The 18,822-nt window shown below is 34.1% G+C and overlaps 1 protein-coding gene and 1 non-coding gene across 2 annotated transcripts; one reads left to right on the top strand and one right to left on the bottom strand.

Moving 5' to 3' along the window:
* Positions 1–8,968: 8,968 nt before the first annotated feature.
* Trnac-gca (transfer RNA cysteine (anticodon GCA)) lies at positions 8,969–9,040 on the bottom strand. The gene has a single exon. It is a non-coding gene; the product is annotated as a tRNA-Cys (tRNA).
* Positions 9,041–17,412: 8,372 nt separating this feature from the next.
* LOC133319302 (uncharacterized) lies at positions 17,413–18,607 on the top strand. The gene has a single exon (XM_061523259.1). It carries the CDS (start codon positions 17,413–17,415, stop codon positions 18,595–18,597), a length of 1,185 nt encoding a protein of 394 aa, XP_061379243.1. The 3' UTR covers positions 18,598–18,607.
* Positions 18,608–18,822: the final 215 nt, after the last annotated feature.

Raw genomic sequence — 18,822 nt, forward strand, 5'->3', positions numbered from 1 at the left:
ATCATTATGGTTAATTTATGTACATAAGTATCAGGTGTCTCAGTTTTAAAGTCATCTGAATATAAATATAACAATATAATCCTTATTCCATGATTTGGCTTTACAATATTTAAGAAATACATATAAATAAGTTTTATTCAGTAAATGAGATGCAAGATTTATTTATGTCAGTGAAGAGCAAGTTCAAGTAAATCGGAGTCCGCAGCGTCAAGTTTCTTTAAGCAAATATTGTATTTGGCAAACATAAAGTTAATTGGTGCATCATTGACTAAATTGAGAGCGATCTAGGGTTCAAACTAAATTAGAATGTACAGCGTTTACGCTAACAACATCCTTTGAAACCTTCATGAATCAACATACAAATTGTTGTTTGACTTAAAATTGTTTTAAAATAAAAAATCGACCTTGCAAAGTGGGTGAAACTTGAAGTGACATAGGAGAGTAAAGTTCGGTATAAGAAAAAGTGATTTATGAATTCCTAAGTTTAAAATAATATCCTTTTCGATTTTTTATGAACTACAAAAAATAATATACAGATTGCCTCAACTCAAACAGTAGAATTTGCAAACCTTCATTGTGTTGAATGTTACTCGTTTCCCATAAAACTCATTGATCCACTCATTTAAGATATAAAAGTAAACTGATAAGGATATATAATTAAAGATAAACGGAAGCTGGGAAGATGAAGCGTTATTTATTCAGGTGAATAGTTATGGGATACAATCTAACAACTGTCCCAAATTGCAAAGGATGATAATTGTAACTGAGTCCTCAGCCGAGTTGTTCTTTGAAGTACGAAAAAGTAGACCTATAAAAATATATTTCATAAAGATATACAGGATAAAAGATACTAAAAACATCGGTACAACATAATAAGATAATTATAACGTATGTTAAATTTTAATATGAAAATAAAAGGCTGTTTTGTTAAAACTGTATTATATTTAAAACAACTTATATATTGCCGGATGTCTCATCAAATATTCAGTCCAGACCAATCGTAGATTATCAACGGACTCACTTTATTGATCATATTCGTGTAGTGAAAAACAAGTGAATACATTTGTTGATTAAAATACAAATATTTATTATCGGTAAATGTGTTTATAAGCACGCGATATGTTAGATGATTATTTGGAGTCTCATATTACGAGCTCTAGTGTGACATCACTCTGTCTTAACTTGATTTTTATAAAACGTTAAAAAAGCATCTCGTTGTTTTATTACTACGGATCGGTCTTTACAATGATTAAATAACAAAAATCTAGATTTGAAACCTTACTAAGTATATTTGGAACGTATCTGTATCAAACAAAGCTATCAATAATTTGTGGACATAGAAACAATTATGTACATTGTATTATTTATATACAAAAAGTTCTGTATATAAAATTAACCGTGTAACCAAAACCTCTGCATGTGAGAAATAAATTAAAAATAACATTCATTGAATGAATATTACAAACAAATTAAGTTTGATTAAGCCCGTCACTTTAAAATAAATTAATTCATATTTTGGTATGAGTTTTTATGCTGTTGTCTCACGTACTAAGGAAAAGTTGGACGGAGCAATAGTTTATTCGATGGAATAGGAACAAAAGGAAAATGGGTTTAAGCACTCCGAGCTTTTTAATTTACAATCACTAGTGATAAATTTAATAAAGTTTATTAAAAATATTATTAAAATACGATTCAAAATCAACTCACTTGAAAAGATTATAATTATAATCGTGATTTATATAGATAGTAATTTTTAAATTCGAAATACAAAAAAATGGATTTAAAATGAGTGCAGAACTTAATACAACAGGCATGTGATTTGTTGTGGTATTTATGAGATGAATTATGTATTTATTAATGTAGTTAATATTTTATAGTTTACTAGTATATGTGAGAGCAAAGGGATCCTGTAAGAGCGAAGGGATCCTCGTGGAACCGAGACCGAGACCCCAGTTCCTTAAAAGGCTTTCGAGTTTGGGCATTCAGTTCCGATGACGATGGACGGGTTTTCATTTTTAGGGAAATATAGTCTTTACTCAAAATGATACTTGTTTAATTTCAAGAATTGTATAGTAGAGATTCTACCAATGTGGCTCCTAAGAGCGACCAATGTAGAATGAATTCAGTACGATTATGCTTGGACTTTTATATGGTAAATTCTGTATTACAATTGTGGGTATTTAAACAAAAATAACCACCTTATGTATTACTAGAATTATTTACATCGGTGAAGTGGGTAATTTGAAAACAATTATAATGAACGAATATACGAAAAGGAATATTTTTGATACGACGGGCCTTTCGGCGCGACATATATTGTAACCATAAAAAATTGGTCATTGTGTGCTCGAGGTGGCAAAACTTATGTTTAAAAAATAATAAAACAAGATGTTATTTATGAAGAAATAACGCATTGTTGAAGTTACAGGGGAATTAACAGTTTTCGTTCATAAATTCTTGAACATCAATCATCATCAATATCCATATTATACATTTTATAAAACAAAGTCCCTCGCCGCGTCCGTCCGTCTGTCTGTTCGCGATAAACGGAAAAACTACTGCGCCGATTAATTTGATAATATGTGTTTGCAGTTATTACCACTCGATAGCGTGATTCTCGAGGACGGTTTTAGTATATCATTTGATAAGTTTTTGTATTTACACATAAGTGTACATTAATGATATTTGTTAAAGATGTCGGGAAAATATGACTCATCTGAGAGCTTTTAACGAAAACGCTGCCTAAAGTCTTTGAGATGTAACAAAATAATTTATAATGAGATCTAAGATTTTCGCGAGTATTCATTTAAATGAAACTAGTATTATTCGTATTTACTACGCGGATTTTATTATTTAAAAACTACATAATCCCGACGTTTCGGTTACTTTGCAGCAACCGTGATCACGGGCAGACGAGGTGATCACGGTTGCTGCAAAGTAACCGAAACGTCGGGACTATGTAGTTTTTAAATAATAAAATCCGCGTAGTAAATCCGAATAATACTAGTTTCATTTAAAATAATTTATGTTGGAATTTTATATAGGTCTACAGAAAAGTCCGGGGTGTCATATGTCTATACCTTAAGGATAACATACTATATCCATTTTACAAGTTGGCATTCCTAAAGCGTTTATTGGAAAGATGTTTATTTACATAAATACGGTATTAAGTCTTATCAAAATAAGTTACTTCATTTTCAAGCCCACATCAGTATTTGTATCTATTGTATGTGTCGGCGTTAATGATAAATATGTAATAATTAAAATAATACTAATTATTACTCAATTGATTTGTTGGTTTCGTTAAATAACTTTTGATTGTAAATAATAATTTGAGTTTTATTTAGAAGTAAAACGACTCAGACTTCATCCACCAATCAGTGAATCAGGTGTGTTGTGAAGGGAGGGGACGGCTCCTATATAAGCAGGGCTAATCGTCGATGAGCCAGTGGTGGTTCGGCAGCCGTCCTGTTCACAACTCATAATTGTGGTCAAGGGATCCGCCTGAATCATCTACTTATTTTAATAAGTACTATAAATTGAGGATAATTCTCTCAACCATGAGACTTCAGAGCCACCTAGCTCGCCCATACTCCAATCGCGAGCCGATATCAGAAGTGGGATGGATCCAGCAGGTCCATCCTCTCACGCAAAAGGAGGAAATGTGCCAAAGAACTCGGATACCCTTCGGGCAGTGATCAGCTTTCTGGAAACATTATCTAACCAACAACAGGCCAGTATGCAAGCAAATGACGATTTCCTTTCAGGTTTACTTTTCAATTTGATTTCAGCAAAGGCCAAGATTAAGTGACATCTATATCGCATCGTTTAAACCAGACGGTAACGTGCCTATAAGGGACTGGTGCTCCATGTTGACCAAGCAAAAAAATCACTGGAATATAAGTGACTCTGAAATTTGTACCAAAATAGCTGAATTGTTAGAAGGCTGAGCTAAAACCATTGGGGATACATGGCCTGTCAAGTCATCAGTGTGGAAGGACACGCGAGAAGCTTTAATACAAACATTTGAACCTGAAGCGAGATACTCTAATGACATATTAAAACTAAGAATTTCAGGTTGGACACAGCGCATCCAGCATCCAGTTAAACCCATAACAAAGGCGTGGCAGATCTGGAAACGCGTAATAAACAGCAATAAGGAGAAGGATGCTGTTGAAGCGGTAATTGGCTGTGTAGATAATGAATACTTGCGGCTTCGTCTTTTGTCAAGTGTGAAAAAGCTGGGCATATTCAGACAAACTGTAACAAAATAACCGATATTGTGAGTGATTCTCAACCATTGTTGAGTTCAAGTTCTAGTTTCGACAGATCGGAAGGATCCAAAACTACGTGCAATTACCGTGGCAAAATTGGGTATGTAGAATCTACATGTTTCGGAAAAGGTTAGTGAAGTTTCAAACAAGGTCGACTTATTGAGGGAACATAGCGGAATGTTGACTCCAATGAATATAAACGTGGGCAACTTTAACTGCGTGGCATTCTACGACAGCGGTGCTTCCCGGTTTTTGGTAAGACGGTCGCTGGGCTCTTCCTTTCCATGAAAACGAGAGTAATGTCTATTGATGTTCAAGGGGTGGGCAGGGGGAGCGTTCCAATATTGTCGTGTCAACGGGTCAAGACTTTGTGCAATTGTTTAAGATCATGAAACTCTTTGTGACGTTTTAATTGGTGCAGATTTGATTGGAGGAACAGGACTGACTGTGCTCATTACGGAGGAGGGTGCTGCTGTGGTAAGACATTCTACTATTGATACAGTGTTAACTTTTGAAATACCCTTTCCAGATATTGACACCGATTTGGCCAACGAGGCGGAGATTAGGGAGTTGTAGGGTCTTTTGGCCAAATACTGTGCTACATTTGCTACCGGAATACCAAAAGCTAAAGTGGGGACAGGAGGTTTACACATACAACCCAGGGACCCACTTGGAGTGGTTTCAAGACAACCTTATAGGATGGCACCAATGGAGCGAAGGAGGGTTGAAACTATGAGCGAAGGAAGGTTGAAACTATTATTGAAGATTTAATTGCCAGTGGTGTGATCCGAGAAAGTGCTTTTAATTTCGAAAGTCCTGTGGTTCTCGTCAGGAAAGGGAGTGGCGAGGATAGGATGTGCACGGGTAACCGTGAACTTAATGAAAACACTATTTCTATCAAGCTTTCATTGCCCCGGATAGACTCTACGAATATACGGGAATGCCTTTTGGGTTAACTGGCGCTTCGCCAGTGTTCCAACGGGCAGTCATGACTGCTCTGCGGTTGTTACTGGATAATATTTTGGTCTATATGGATGATGTCTTCATAAAATGTCAGAGGGTTTGCAAACTCTCGACGGGGTTTTGGAAGTTTTGTTGGAAGGTGTTCCTTCTTTAGAGCAGCAATTAATTGTCTCGGTGACCTGATATCAAATGGTGTTGTGCGCACTGGTCCGAGAGGGGTCGAAGCGCTCTAGAGGTCTTCTGTGCCAGCCCGTGTTAGGTAAGTACATCAATTTTGTGGATTAACAGGTTACTTTAGACGTTTTATACCATCATTTTCCGAACGTGTAATACCACTTTATAATTTGACCAAGAAGGATAATAAATTCGAAATGACAGCTGAATGTGGAAATACCAAACTTGATGTAGTTTGGCGTTTAACCTCGGCGGCACCAATACTAACCCTTTTTAAGGAAGATTGACTAAACGAACCATATACGGATGCAAGCAGTACAGGTCTTGGCGCTATCCTTATCCAAATAAACAAGGGTAAGCAACATCAAATAGCATATACGAGTATGAGAATAACGATTCCAGAGTATGAGAATAACGATTCCAGAAAGTCACTGCCATGCTTATGAATGAGAAGCTCTTGCAATAGTACTAGCCGGAAAACACTTCAGACAGTACCTTTATGGAAGATATTTTAGTATAGTCACTGACTGTAATGCCATAAAATCTTCATCTCATGAACTTTTACCAAGAATTCACAGGTGGTGGTTATTTTTTAAAACATTACAATTTCAAAATTGAATATTGACAAGATTTTTTCAGCAGAAATAGTATTATGTGTATTAACTTAATTCAAAACATAGATCCACGACTTAAGGTCGAACAGCCACGTAAGGTCGAATAGCGACGTGATGCTGATCTTGCTGTGTTAATTAAAAAATTTGGAAGTGGCGACATGACAACCGCTCACCGTCTTCATGACCTTGTTTTGGAGCATAAATACGAGAATGAAGAACCAAGATCCAAAAAATGGAAGCAAGTAGTTTCCAAATAATATTAGTGGAGCATTATTAATTGCTATCATACTGCTCTGAAACACTTCGGGTAGGAGAAAACTCTTGTCAAAAATTCGTGAAATTTATTGGTTTCTTGAAATGTCCACAACCGTAAGGCGATTTATTGATAATTGTGCCATTTGCAAAACGAGCAAAGGATGATTAGGAGCCAAACATATACAAATGTATCCTACAGAGAAGAAACCTATCCCATTTGATACGATTCGCATAGATGCGACGGGGCGCCTTGCTAAGAAACATGATAAAAGTGAATGTGATCGTAATAATCGATGCTTATACAAAATATGTAACCTTGACTTACGCAACTAATAAGACAGCAACCATGATGCTTCGTGCACTGGAATACGTGGTTTCGTTATTTAGGACACCTAGACAAATAATTAGTGATCAAGATACAGCTTTTAAAGTCGAATTTGAATTTTGTAAATTTCATTGTGTTTATCAACATTACATAGCTCCTGGCGTAAGTCGCAATAATGGACAAATTGAACGTGTAATGGCAGTAATCAAAAATGGGTTAACGATTATACGAAACTACGGAACTAAGGATTGGAAGAAAGGTTTGAATTCTCTCGAACTAGCAATTAATTGCACTAAGCACAAAACTACGAATGTATGTCCTATAAAAGCTCTAACTGGAAGACAGTGCGCCAGTACCTGTAGAACTACTTACGTTAATAAACGAAGATGAAAGGATAGTAAATTGAAGTCAACTCGAAGATTACATTAAGAAGAAAATTAACGTTAGGAGAACTCAAGATAAATTAAGGTTGGACAAAGGAAAGGCTAAAGTAAAGGAAAGGTTAGAGTTATATGATTGGAAAAGGGTGAAATTGGATTAGATCTTAAATACCATATGAAATCAAAAAAAAATATATATATATAGCCTAACGATCGATATCAAATTGAGATAGTTGGAAGAGGAAAAAAAAGGGGTTTCTCACGAACAACTGCGGTTAGCTCCAATACCAGATGAAAATGCGATAATTACAGGATTCCGTGTCGGCGTTGGAAGATTTGTCAGTTGTTGAATAAAGCATAACTCGAGTAGAAGTTGCGCAGAAGTTGCTGATCAAAGTTTCACACAAAATACTAATTCTATCAATTCACCAAAAGATTAAAAGTTTGCAGTTTTACGCTTTTAAATTTTGTTGAGGACAGGGTCCTCCAAAATCATGAGTTGTATAGATTTTGTTGAGGACAAGGGCCTCCAAAATAATGGGTTGTATAAATTTCGTTGAGGACAGGGGCCTCCAAAATAATGGGTTGTATAGATTTTGTTGAGGACAGGGGCCTCCAAAATAAATGTTTTGTATAGATTTTGTTGAGGACAGGGGCCTCCAAAATAAATGTTTTGTATAGATTTTGTTGAGGACAGGGGCCTCCAAAATAAATGTTTTGTTAGATTTTGTTGAGGACAGGGGCCTCCAAAATCATGGGTTGTATAAATTTAAATCATGGGTTGTATAAATTTCGTTGAGGACAGAGGCCTCCAAAATTATGGGTTAAATAGATTTTTTTGAGGACAGGGACCTCCAAAAATATGACTTAAATAAATTTTACTGAGGACAGCCGGTTTCAAGATTTTAGAAGCAAAGTTGAGCAGTTGAGCAGAGGAACCTCCAAATTTTGTTGAATAGATTTTTTAATAGGTCGAGGGCGACCTTTGTGCAGAATGGCCGTGTCGGCGTTAATGATAAATATGTAATAATTAAAATAATACTAATTATTACTCAATTGATTTGTTGGTTTCGTTAAATAACTTTTGATTGTAAATAATAATTTGAGTTTTATTTAGAAGTAAAACGACTCAGACTTCATCCACCAATCAGTGAATCAGGTGTGTTGTGAAGGGAGGGGACGGCTCCTATATAAGCAGGGCTAATCGTCGATGAGCCAGTGGTGGTTCGGCAGCCGTCCTGTTCACAACTCATAATTGTGGTCAAGGGATCCGCCTGAATCATCTACTTATTTTAATAAGTACTATAAATTGAGGATAATTCTCTCAACCATGAGACTTCAGAGCCACCTAGCTCGCCCATACTCCAATCGCGAGCCGACATATGTATTTGTAAATTACTTTTAAAATCAATTAAATCGGGCGTACCGTTTGAAGGTAACTATAATATAAATTTAATAATTCTCAAAATTAAATAGGCTATTTTATATTTTTTGTAAAGAACCCGTGCAGAGCCGGGGCTGGTACCTAGTTATAGTATAAACGTAGGTTGTTGAATCAAAAACGGGAAAAGGTTCGGTTTTGACATTTGCAGAATCTCCTTTTAGACGATACAGTAATAACAACTAATAAAATAATCTAATGTTCTAACCTTCTCCATGTGAGAAGTGGCCTTTGCTCAGCGGTGGGCTCCGATAGGCTGATGATGATGATGATGATAAAAATACTCGAATGAATAGAAATTTATTATTCCACGACAAAAATATTAAAATCATAAACTGTTTAAAAATATGAAGTTACTATCATTTTTTTCACTTTCAGTTATTGAAGGGGTTAAAATTACACAGTTAAAGTAAAACAATTAAAATAGTTAGTTCAAGTAACTCTTGATGGTAAACTCTTTTCTTAAACAAATAATTCTGTATAAACTTTTACGAAATGGACAGTAATGATGAAATCACTGTTACGGTAGTTAAAAAGAAATCAGGGGACACCCGGGTTTGAACCGGGGACCTCTCGATCTGCAGTCGAATGCTCTACCACTGAGCTATATCCCCGTTGTGAGTTGCATCAATTTAATAAAAGATAATGCATATTGAATTAATAAGTTATTATAATTGTTACTGCCTAACAAATATATATGGTTTCGTATAAAGATATATATTTTATGCACTTCTGTCCATGATGTTGTAAATATAATTTAATTTGCCTTCTTAACATTATTTGATCAAACTAAGCTTATCTCACATATCTATGACTAATTGATTCTATTTCTTAAACTGATTACGTCACTAGTGTTGTGAAATAGAATGAAAATTTCTAGTGTTCAATATATTTTATTCCAGTTAATTATGCCCGTAAAATATAGCTCAAGAAATTTGTCCTCTACTTTTTATTTTAAATTACTCAGTACTCTGTTTAAGAAGGAATAACGTTAAAGTTTTTTGAGATTTAATTGGTACGCACTCATGTAACTTGTATGATGAACCTTTATCGCAGTGATAAGTGAATATTTTTAAATTAGATATATGATAAGACAGTACTAGCAAGTCATCTGACGCATTATGCACTGGTTCCATATTAACTTCTTTCGTGGCATAAAAATAAGAATGGCATGTCCATACGATATCAAAAAGGAAGAGGTTCTCAATTCGTCTGCATTAATTTTTTTTTATCTCGTAAATATTTTTCCATTACCTCAAATTTATAAGAATCAAAGAAAAATAACGAATTATCTGTGTTTCAATTGAATTCGATACACATGTATTATTGTGACAATAAGTAATGATAATCAATATGAAACAGAACTATTAGATAAAAAAAAGTATTTTATTTTTCAACATAGTCTCCTAACAAGTTAATACATTTAGTGTATCTTTTTTCTAAGCCCATGATTCCCTTAGAAAAAAATTCTTTGTCTTGACCCTCCAAAAATGCCTCTACTGCGGCCATCACTTCACTATTGTCCTCAAATTTGTTGCCCCGGAGATGTTCTTTGAGCCGAGGAAAGAGATAGAAGTCACTGGGAGCTAGATCTGGCGAATAGGGAGGGTGTTCGAGCAGTTCGAATCCCATTTCTTCAATGGCAGCCATCGCAACTGCGGCTTTGTGAGCCGGGGCGTTGTCTTGGTGAAACAGCACTCTAGCGCGCAGTTTACCGCGTCTTTTCGACTTAATAGCCTCTCGCAATCTTCTTATTTGGTCTGCGTAGTAAGAGCCTGTTATAGTGGCCCCCTTTTCCAAATATGCCACCATAATAATTCCTTCTGCATCCCAGAAAACAGACGCCATAACCTTTCCCGCTGAACTTGACACTTTGAATTTCTTCGGCGTTGGTGAGGAAGCTCGTTTCCAAGTCATTGATTGTTGTTTGGTTTCGGGATCAAAGTGGTGGATCCAGGTCTCGTCCATGGTCACAAAACGCGATAAAAAATTTTCTTTATCGGCCTGGAACTTTTGAAGATTCACCCTCGAAATGTCGACTCGTTTCTTTTTTTGCTCGTCGGTTAACATTCTCGGCACCCAACGCGCAGAGACCTTTTTCATATGCATTTCGTTGACAATGATTTTTTGAACGCTGCCATAGGCGATCCCTGTGACCTCAGCTACATGCCTTACGGTCACCCTTCGATCGGCCAACACGATATCTTCCACTTTTTTTACGTTTTCTCCAGTAAGGGACGTGGAAGGGCGTCCTTCGCGATGTTCATCTTCAGTGGAGGTTCTGCCCAGCTTAAATTCCTTTGCCCAGCGTGCGACTGTGGAATATGGAGGAGCAGACTCCCCATATGTTTCCTCTAAGTCGCTGTGTATGTCTTTGGTAGACATTTTTTTCAGGCAGAGGTACTTGATGACAGCTCTTATTTCATTTTTCTCCATTTTGATGTTTTCTCTTCGACAGTTCGTATTCAAATGAATGTATCTTCCGGTAATGGTTTCCTATTTATACAATTTTTTGAAGCTGAACTAGTGGATAAATAAGCAAGCAGAAAAAAAATAATTTGGGGTTTTGTGCGTTCTAGAAATACTCGATTATCATTACTTATTGATCACCCCTCGTATATATATATTTTTTGGTGTATTGTAAATCATTTAAAGTTAACATATTAGTAAGTTTCAAAATCATCAAAAATTTAATTGCTTATTGATTTTAAACAAACAACAAAACCAAAAGAGCTTTAAGATTCAATAGTTATTATTTTACTTAAAAAATAATAAAAATTAGATTGGACAAGAACTCTTTGAAATAAATATTGATAAAAGTATGTGGATTTTAATTAATTACTCTGCGGTTGAAGGTTTCTTCAAAGAGATCCGTTCAGAAAGTTTTGTTGGGACTTACGCTTAGTCGCATTCACTTTACATCAAAGAAAAAGTTGGACTATCAACTGGGATTAACTATTTGGCTTCAAAGTGACATTTTTTTTTTTGTATTTTATCAAGTTTTATAAAATGAACATTATATTTGAATTTCAATATAATAAATAGCATACGGCTTTACGGCTTCCTGTTTAAAGTCCTAGTAATATAATTATTACTAAATGTTTAAAAAGAGATCTTATGATGAACATAATTTTAAAGAAAATTGCAAGGAAATATTGAGGTTTTTAAAAGACATGATTTTATTTATACTATAAGGCGTTAAACTTATATTGAATGATACAGACCCTCAATCAAACTCGGACAGGCGAAAATAACAATTAAGATTTACCTGGACAGCTTGGAGACCTAATTACTACACTGTTTACTAATTAGGTGTACAATCAATTGTAGAAATTAAAGACGATTGTCGAGAGGTGAACGGTAGTAGGTATATTTGTGTGACAGCTTCATAAGTTTCGTTGAGCGATGTTGTAACTTAAAATATGAAAATAATGAATAAATAAATTTAATTCTGAATTATATTTCAAAAGTTAAACCTTTTTTTTTAATTCCTTAATTTTGTTAACTTACGTAAATTTCGTTTACGATTTTTTTCTGTTTCGTCGATTTTCGAACTTTGAAAATATATGTTAAGATAGAAACAGTAAATTGATCTTTAGGTGCAATTTTAACATATTTATTATTCACGTTGAGTTGCAATTAATCTTATCAGGTAGAAAATTTAGGAAGAAAGGATTTAAATTCGTTTAGCGAGTTCAGATTAAATCCTCTATTATGGAAGTTAGTTATTAACAAATTTACTTCTGGTAATAAAAATTCAAAACCCTCAATAACAAATTAAGTGTTTAACAAACAACAGTTTAGTGGTCGTAGAAGGCTAAAATGTGCATGATCAAGAGATCAATTTTAAACAGTACATTAATAACCGATAACGATAGATTCATAAATTCACAGAAATTTGCTTAAAAAAAATTACAAACAGATTACGAAATATAGAAGAATAAATATGAAATACAAGTTATCAACGATAATTACATACCTTCATTGTTGAACATTTCAGCATTGCTGACGTGATATTTGTACAAAGAAACAATATGGATTTAAAAAATCATTGATACAAGTTTTTAATTAACAACATTCGGAATATCTTTCTATAATGATAACTTCGAATACAAGAAATTCAATATTTCTCTGATAGCGCGTGTCTCTGTGATTAAAATTAAAACAAAGAATTAACTGTAATGAAACCAAGAAGACAAAAAAATTTTTTCCTCGCCTTCTAGATATTTGATCTTCTTCGTTGTGTCCTCATAGCTGAGGGACGTGGTCATCGTGGGTTGATCCTGCTTACCACAGTCCTCCTGGCTGCTAGATTTTAAGCCAGGTGAATATTGGCCTGCATATTCTTCCTGTAACCTCATCTGCATCGGTTCATCGGATACGTCCTCTGCTCCTCTTCCCTTCCATGCAGCCAGTGAGTAGGTATTAGTTTCTCTAATTGATTTCACATAATTTGTATTTTAAAAATCCTAATTATTATATAATATATATTATTATTTTTTTATTAAAAAAAAAAATTGTTTCAAATGAAATTAAAAAATTACCTTATTGAAAATACTGCTCATCGCTCGCCACTACTTTTTTCCATTTTTCAGGTAACAGTTGAATACCTCATCGGAAAAACTTTTCGTCCTTGGAGGCAATCCATGAATCGGTCCAATTTTGGCAATCCTCATAAGATGTAAATGTCTTCCCTGATAAACCATGAGCCATTGATCGAAACAGGTAGTAATCTGAAGGGGCAATATCTGAAAAATACGGCGGGTGGGTTAAAACCTCCCATTTTCATGTTTCCAGCTATGTTTTCACTGGTTTCGCCACGTGACGTTGAGCATTGTCGTTTAGTAAAATAACTTTATCGTGCCTTTTGCTCCATTCCGGCTGTTTTTCCTTCAATACATGACTCAAACGTATCAATTGTAACCGGTAGCGATCACTAGTGATGGTGTAATTGAGTTTTAACAATTCGTAATAAACCACACCTTGTTGATCCCACCAAATACAAAGGAGGAGCTTAGATCCACGAATATTGCGTTTTGCCACTGATGATGATGGTTGACTGTGCTTAATCCCTGATCTTCTGCGTTTCGGATTGTCGTAATATATCCATTTTTCATCGCCAGTAACAATACGATGTAGAAAACTTTTCATTTTTTACCGTGCAAGCAGTAGTTTACTGGTCATAAAACGTTTTTCAAGGTCTCCCAGTTTTAATTCATATGGTACCCATTTTCCTGCCTTTTAGATCATTTACAAAGCTTTAAGGCTTTTTCCTATCGTATATGAATAAACTTCCAAAGATGTGGACAACTCTTGAAGTGTTTGATATGAATTTTCTTCGAGTAAATCGTCCAATTCTTTATCTTAAAATTTTTTTGCTGTCCAGTTCTTTCCTTGCCGCCTAAATCAAAATCACCAATCTTAAAACGCAAAAACCATTTCCGACACGTTTAGTCAGCTAAAGCATGTTTACCATAAATTTTTACTAAAATCCGATGACTTTCTGCATCACTTTTGTTCATATTAAAATAATGTATTAAAACTCCCCGCAAAAACACTTTATTTGATATAAATTTCGACATAATTAAATAGCTGTCACCTGTTGTTGTTGTTATTAACAATTAAAAATGAAATGTGTCGTAACAGCTGTTCAACGGTTAATTTGTTTCTGAAGGTAAAAACAGAACACTGTAATAACTACGCCATCTCTCGTCAAACGCTACGAATTAATTCCAACACCTTAACATAATATTAAGTTTTGATTTTAATAACAAAAAAGCTTTTCAAAATTTGAAGACTTTTTTCGTTTATATTAGATTCTGTTAATGTATCAAAAATAAAGGTTTTTCTATGTTTTTCTATTAAAACAATAGGAAAAGTCACAATATAAATAATGTATCCTACCCAGACGAAACGGCCGCCGTTTACTGTTTAATTGAAGGTACAAATGACTGTTATTAGCTATTGATACTATCGTGAAAATATAGTCTCTATTTTGACTTTTTTAATCTGTATTTAAAATGTAACTAACAAATCTACGGATTATAGTAATATAAATGTTCGTATCCCATTTTTGCATACGACAAAGAAATAAAATGAATAAGTAACGTTTTGCAATGTGAATGCTGAATAAATAAATACAGATTGAGAAATAAATTTATGTTAGCCTTTGTAATAGGCATCTCGTATTCTCAATCAATTCATGACATGGCTTCAAAGTGTTGCACTGCAGAAAAAATAATAGTTAGACTCACATCAATTAAAATTTATATATTGTTTTGTCACAATGTCTGTAATATTTGTCTTTGTTGTGACTTTGTCGGCGATAAGTGCCCATTTTGTAACTTTAAATATGAAGAAATACAGTACGCCGATTTCGAATTGCATACTTGGGCTGTCCGATATAACAGTATATTCAAAAACAGTTGTGGTGTTTTATGAAGCTGACAACGAGATTGTAGCATTTTATAAAGAACTTATTAGTTTAATCGTCGATAAGCAGTTACCGTACATTGTAACAGATAATTTAAAAGAATTATACAAGAAAGGTCTAAACTACACCGACGAGATCTTGGTTGTAATCTATCAGAAATCTTGTGATACTCTAGACGTTCCTATAAACAAAGATATGAAATATCTTGTTGTTGTTGACGAATATATTTTTGACTCACAGTGTTATGACAATTTCATGAAAAGCTTACTTAAAGTTAGAACATATGACGTAACATTTATAACCAGAGACAAAATGTATGATAAATATAATTTTATAACAGGCGTGCCTCATTGGAATGAAAAGAAATGTGATGTAGATGAGAATGTTACAATGAAGAATATAAATAGTTGTGTTAATGGATCTTTAGATAAATAGGACAAAAATACCATATTTCCATCTAAACGACAAAAAAATCTTAAGCTGTGTGCATTTAAGGTTGGAATGGGGGCACTTTTTCGATATTCAGTAATAGAAAATAATGATTCTTTTAAAAATTTACGTCCTTTAAATGAGGAAGATATATTTGGATCCGATTTAGAAATCATGAAGATAATAGCAAAAAAATTTTACGCCACTCTCGCAATGTTTCACATCAAACAGGATGAAAAGTATGATTCCATTAAATATTTGCTGAACGGTCCCCTTGATGCGTGTGGTGGAGGACTTTACAATATATATGGAGATGTTGTATATATACTCGTCAGTCAGACATAGATGTTGCGGATGCGTTGCCAACCTTAGTTGTTGGGGAAAATGAGGTGTAGGAATAAGGCATTCCTTAGTAGGCATTCCTTGATAGGAAAGAGTGGGAACAGGGCAGGGGCAATCGGCTCTCTCACTCATTGGATGAAACACAGTCTTTAATGACTACTTCACCCCGATTTTCTGTGAGAGGGTAGTACTTCCCCGGTCGAGCCAGTCCATGTTTGAGCTGTAGTTATTTGACCACAGCTAGGCTCTACCACCTATAAGTATATTAATCATTATTGATCAAACACTTTCATGAATCTGAGTTTAAAACATAGTCTTGTAGAAGCGCTTACAAGGGAAACTTAAAAAAAAAATGCAATGTAATATTATGTTTCGTGTAAAGTAAAATTTAACTTTGGCATTTGTCAAATCACAGAAACTCAATTATTTTCCGATTAAAAAAAGAAAAATGTTTAAATGTCTTATAATTCGAATAATTTTAGGCGTCATTGGTGCATAGTGTTTGTTGTCTTCATAATATCCCAGAGCGGTTGGGTGCTGATTCACCAGATTTACACCAGATTTACACCAGATTATTTTTTTAAACTCTAGACCCCAAAACAGGGGTATTATAAGTGTGACCACAATAATGAATGAATTCAGTACGATTATCTTGGACTTTTATATGGTAAATTCTGTATTACAATTGTGGGTACTTGAAAATAACGAATCACCTGATGTATTAATAAAATTATTAACATCGGTGAAGTGGGTAATTTGAAAACAATTATAATGAACGAATACACGAAAAGGAATATTTTCGATACGAAATGGCTGTCGGCGCGACATATACAATTCGAATATGGGGGTGATTAGCTAAGATCCGGAGATAAAAACCTTAAAAGGTTTGTCTTGTATAGCAAGTATTTAGCGCATTAAAACTATTTTGGTGTAACGAATTAATGTAGAGATAAATAGGGATATTCCGATTCTTATAACTGCGAACTATTTCTTATATCAAAAGTAATAAATCCATTCCATCAATTCTTTCGTTGGACTTGAAATAGTGACAAATTGTTCTACACAATATTTAATATAAATAAGGGATGACATAAAAGGACACGTATAGATGATTTTGGTTTTAGCGGAGACGCGATGTCTGTTATATATATCCTTGTAGTGACTTTTTCAATGGCAAGTGCTCATTTTATGACATTTAATATTAAAGAAAATGATTACGCCCTTGCTAATTGTATAATTGGTGTATCTGATATAAGAAAATTCTCGAAAAAAACTGTCGTGCTTTACGAACCTGATCACCAGGATTCATCATTCTTCGAAGAATTAAACAGTTTAATCGTCGATAAGCAGTTACCATACATTGTAACAAATAATTTAAAAGAAGTTTACAAGACAGGTCAAAATTACACCGACGACATCTTGGTTGTAATCTATCAGAAACCTTGTGATACTCTAGACGTTCCTATAAACAAAGATACGAAATATCTTGTTGTTGTTGACGAATATATTTTTGACTCACAGTGTTATGAAAATTTCATGAAAAGCTTACTTAAAGTTAGAACATATGACGTAACATTTATCACCAGAGACAAAATGTATGATAAATATAATTTTATAACAGGCGTGCCTCATTGGAATGAAAAAAAATGTGATTTAGATGAGAATGTTACAATGATGAATATAAATAGTTGTGTTAATGGATCTTTAGATAAAAATGATGAAAAATTCATCTTTCCTTCTAAATATCTAAACAATCTTAGGCTGTGTAAGTTAAAGATTGGAATGGCACCACTTTTTCCATATTCAGTGATAGCAAATGAAAATTCACTTCAAAGTTTAGATCGTTTAAAAGAGGAAGATATATTTGGATCCGATTTAGAAATTATAAAGATAATGGCAAAAAAAATTAATTTTACCCTTGAAATGTTTTACATCAAACGGGATGAAGATAATGCTATGGTAAAAAAGGATTTCATCAACTATTTGCTGAACGGTACCCTTGATGCGTGTGCTGGAGGACTTTACAATATATATGGAAATGTTGTAGCCTATTCCGGAGTATATGATCGTGAATTAGTTATTTGGATATATACTGTCGAACGAGAAACGAGATCTTGGCAAACCTTATTGAGAAAAACTGGTGGCCTCTATATATTTCTAATATTTTTGGCGTCTTATTCCATAATATGGAAATTATTCTGTCAGTTTGATGGCCGTGCGGTTTCATTGAACAATACCATACTATATGGTTTTGGTGCTCTTGTTGGAACATCGTCTTTAGCAAACGCGATGTCTTTGAAACAGAAGATTCTGAACTTATCATATCTCATACTGTGTTTGCATCTATCTTCTTACATAAGTACCCAAATGTATTACTATCTAACAGTGGAGAATCCCCCAAAAACAATAAATACAATAGACGAACTTACGATATCCGGCACAGTCCCATACATAATCCCAGCAAAAAAATATTTTATAAATAATGATAAATATTTAGCATTTGCAAACACATCGCGTGAATGCGAGGATTTTTTTGATTGTGAGAGATTAGTTCTAAAAAACAGAGGGGCAACACTTATTTTAGAAGGATTGTTATATCCTTTTCAGTCATCCGCTGCCGTAAAAGATGAATCAAGGATAATGAGAGTGGACGAAGATGTTCTAGTAATTTATCATGAAATGATTATGAGAAAAGATTGTTTTGTGGTAGATAAATTACACAATATTATACCACGTCTTTTTGAAGCTGGTATTTGTGATAAATTATATAAAGAAGCTATCGGGGTGACTGTTGTGGATAAAGCTAATATTGCTGTGAAAAATATTCTGTCCTATTCTTATAGCTGTTCTACTGGATGTAAAATAACTTGGTTGCAACTGGCGGGATCTTTTTACCTCTGGATGATTGGATGTGGCCTGTCGGTTTGCTGTTTTATTGTAGAAATACTCACTAAGAAGCAGGTATAAGTTTTGCTTCTCATATACATACGTGTGAAAGAGAATGCACCCTTAAATATAGTATTATAAAGATAACTGTCAGTAGTACTACTTACACTGCGTAGATTTGTTTTATTCAATGATTTTATAAGTAAAAGCTACAATAAGTTTACAAATATACGTTTAGATAACGGTAATTCCTTTATTTATGCCTTTATTTTGAAATGCAATAATTTTACTTTAATCTTAAATTGA

Source organism: Danaus plexippus, chromosome 17 (genome assembly GCF_018135715.1).
Source record: "Danaus plexippus chromosome 17, MEX_DaPlex, whole genome shotgun sequence".
Taxonomy (NCBI): Eukaryota; Metazoa; Arthropoda; class Insecta; order Lepidoptera; family Nymphalidae; genus Danaus; species Danaus plexippus.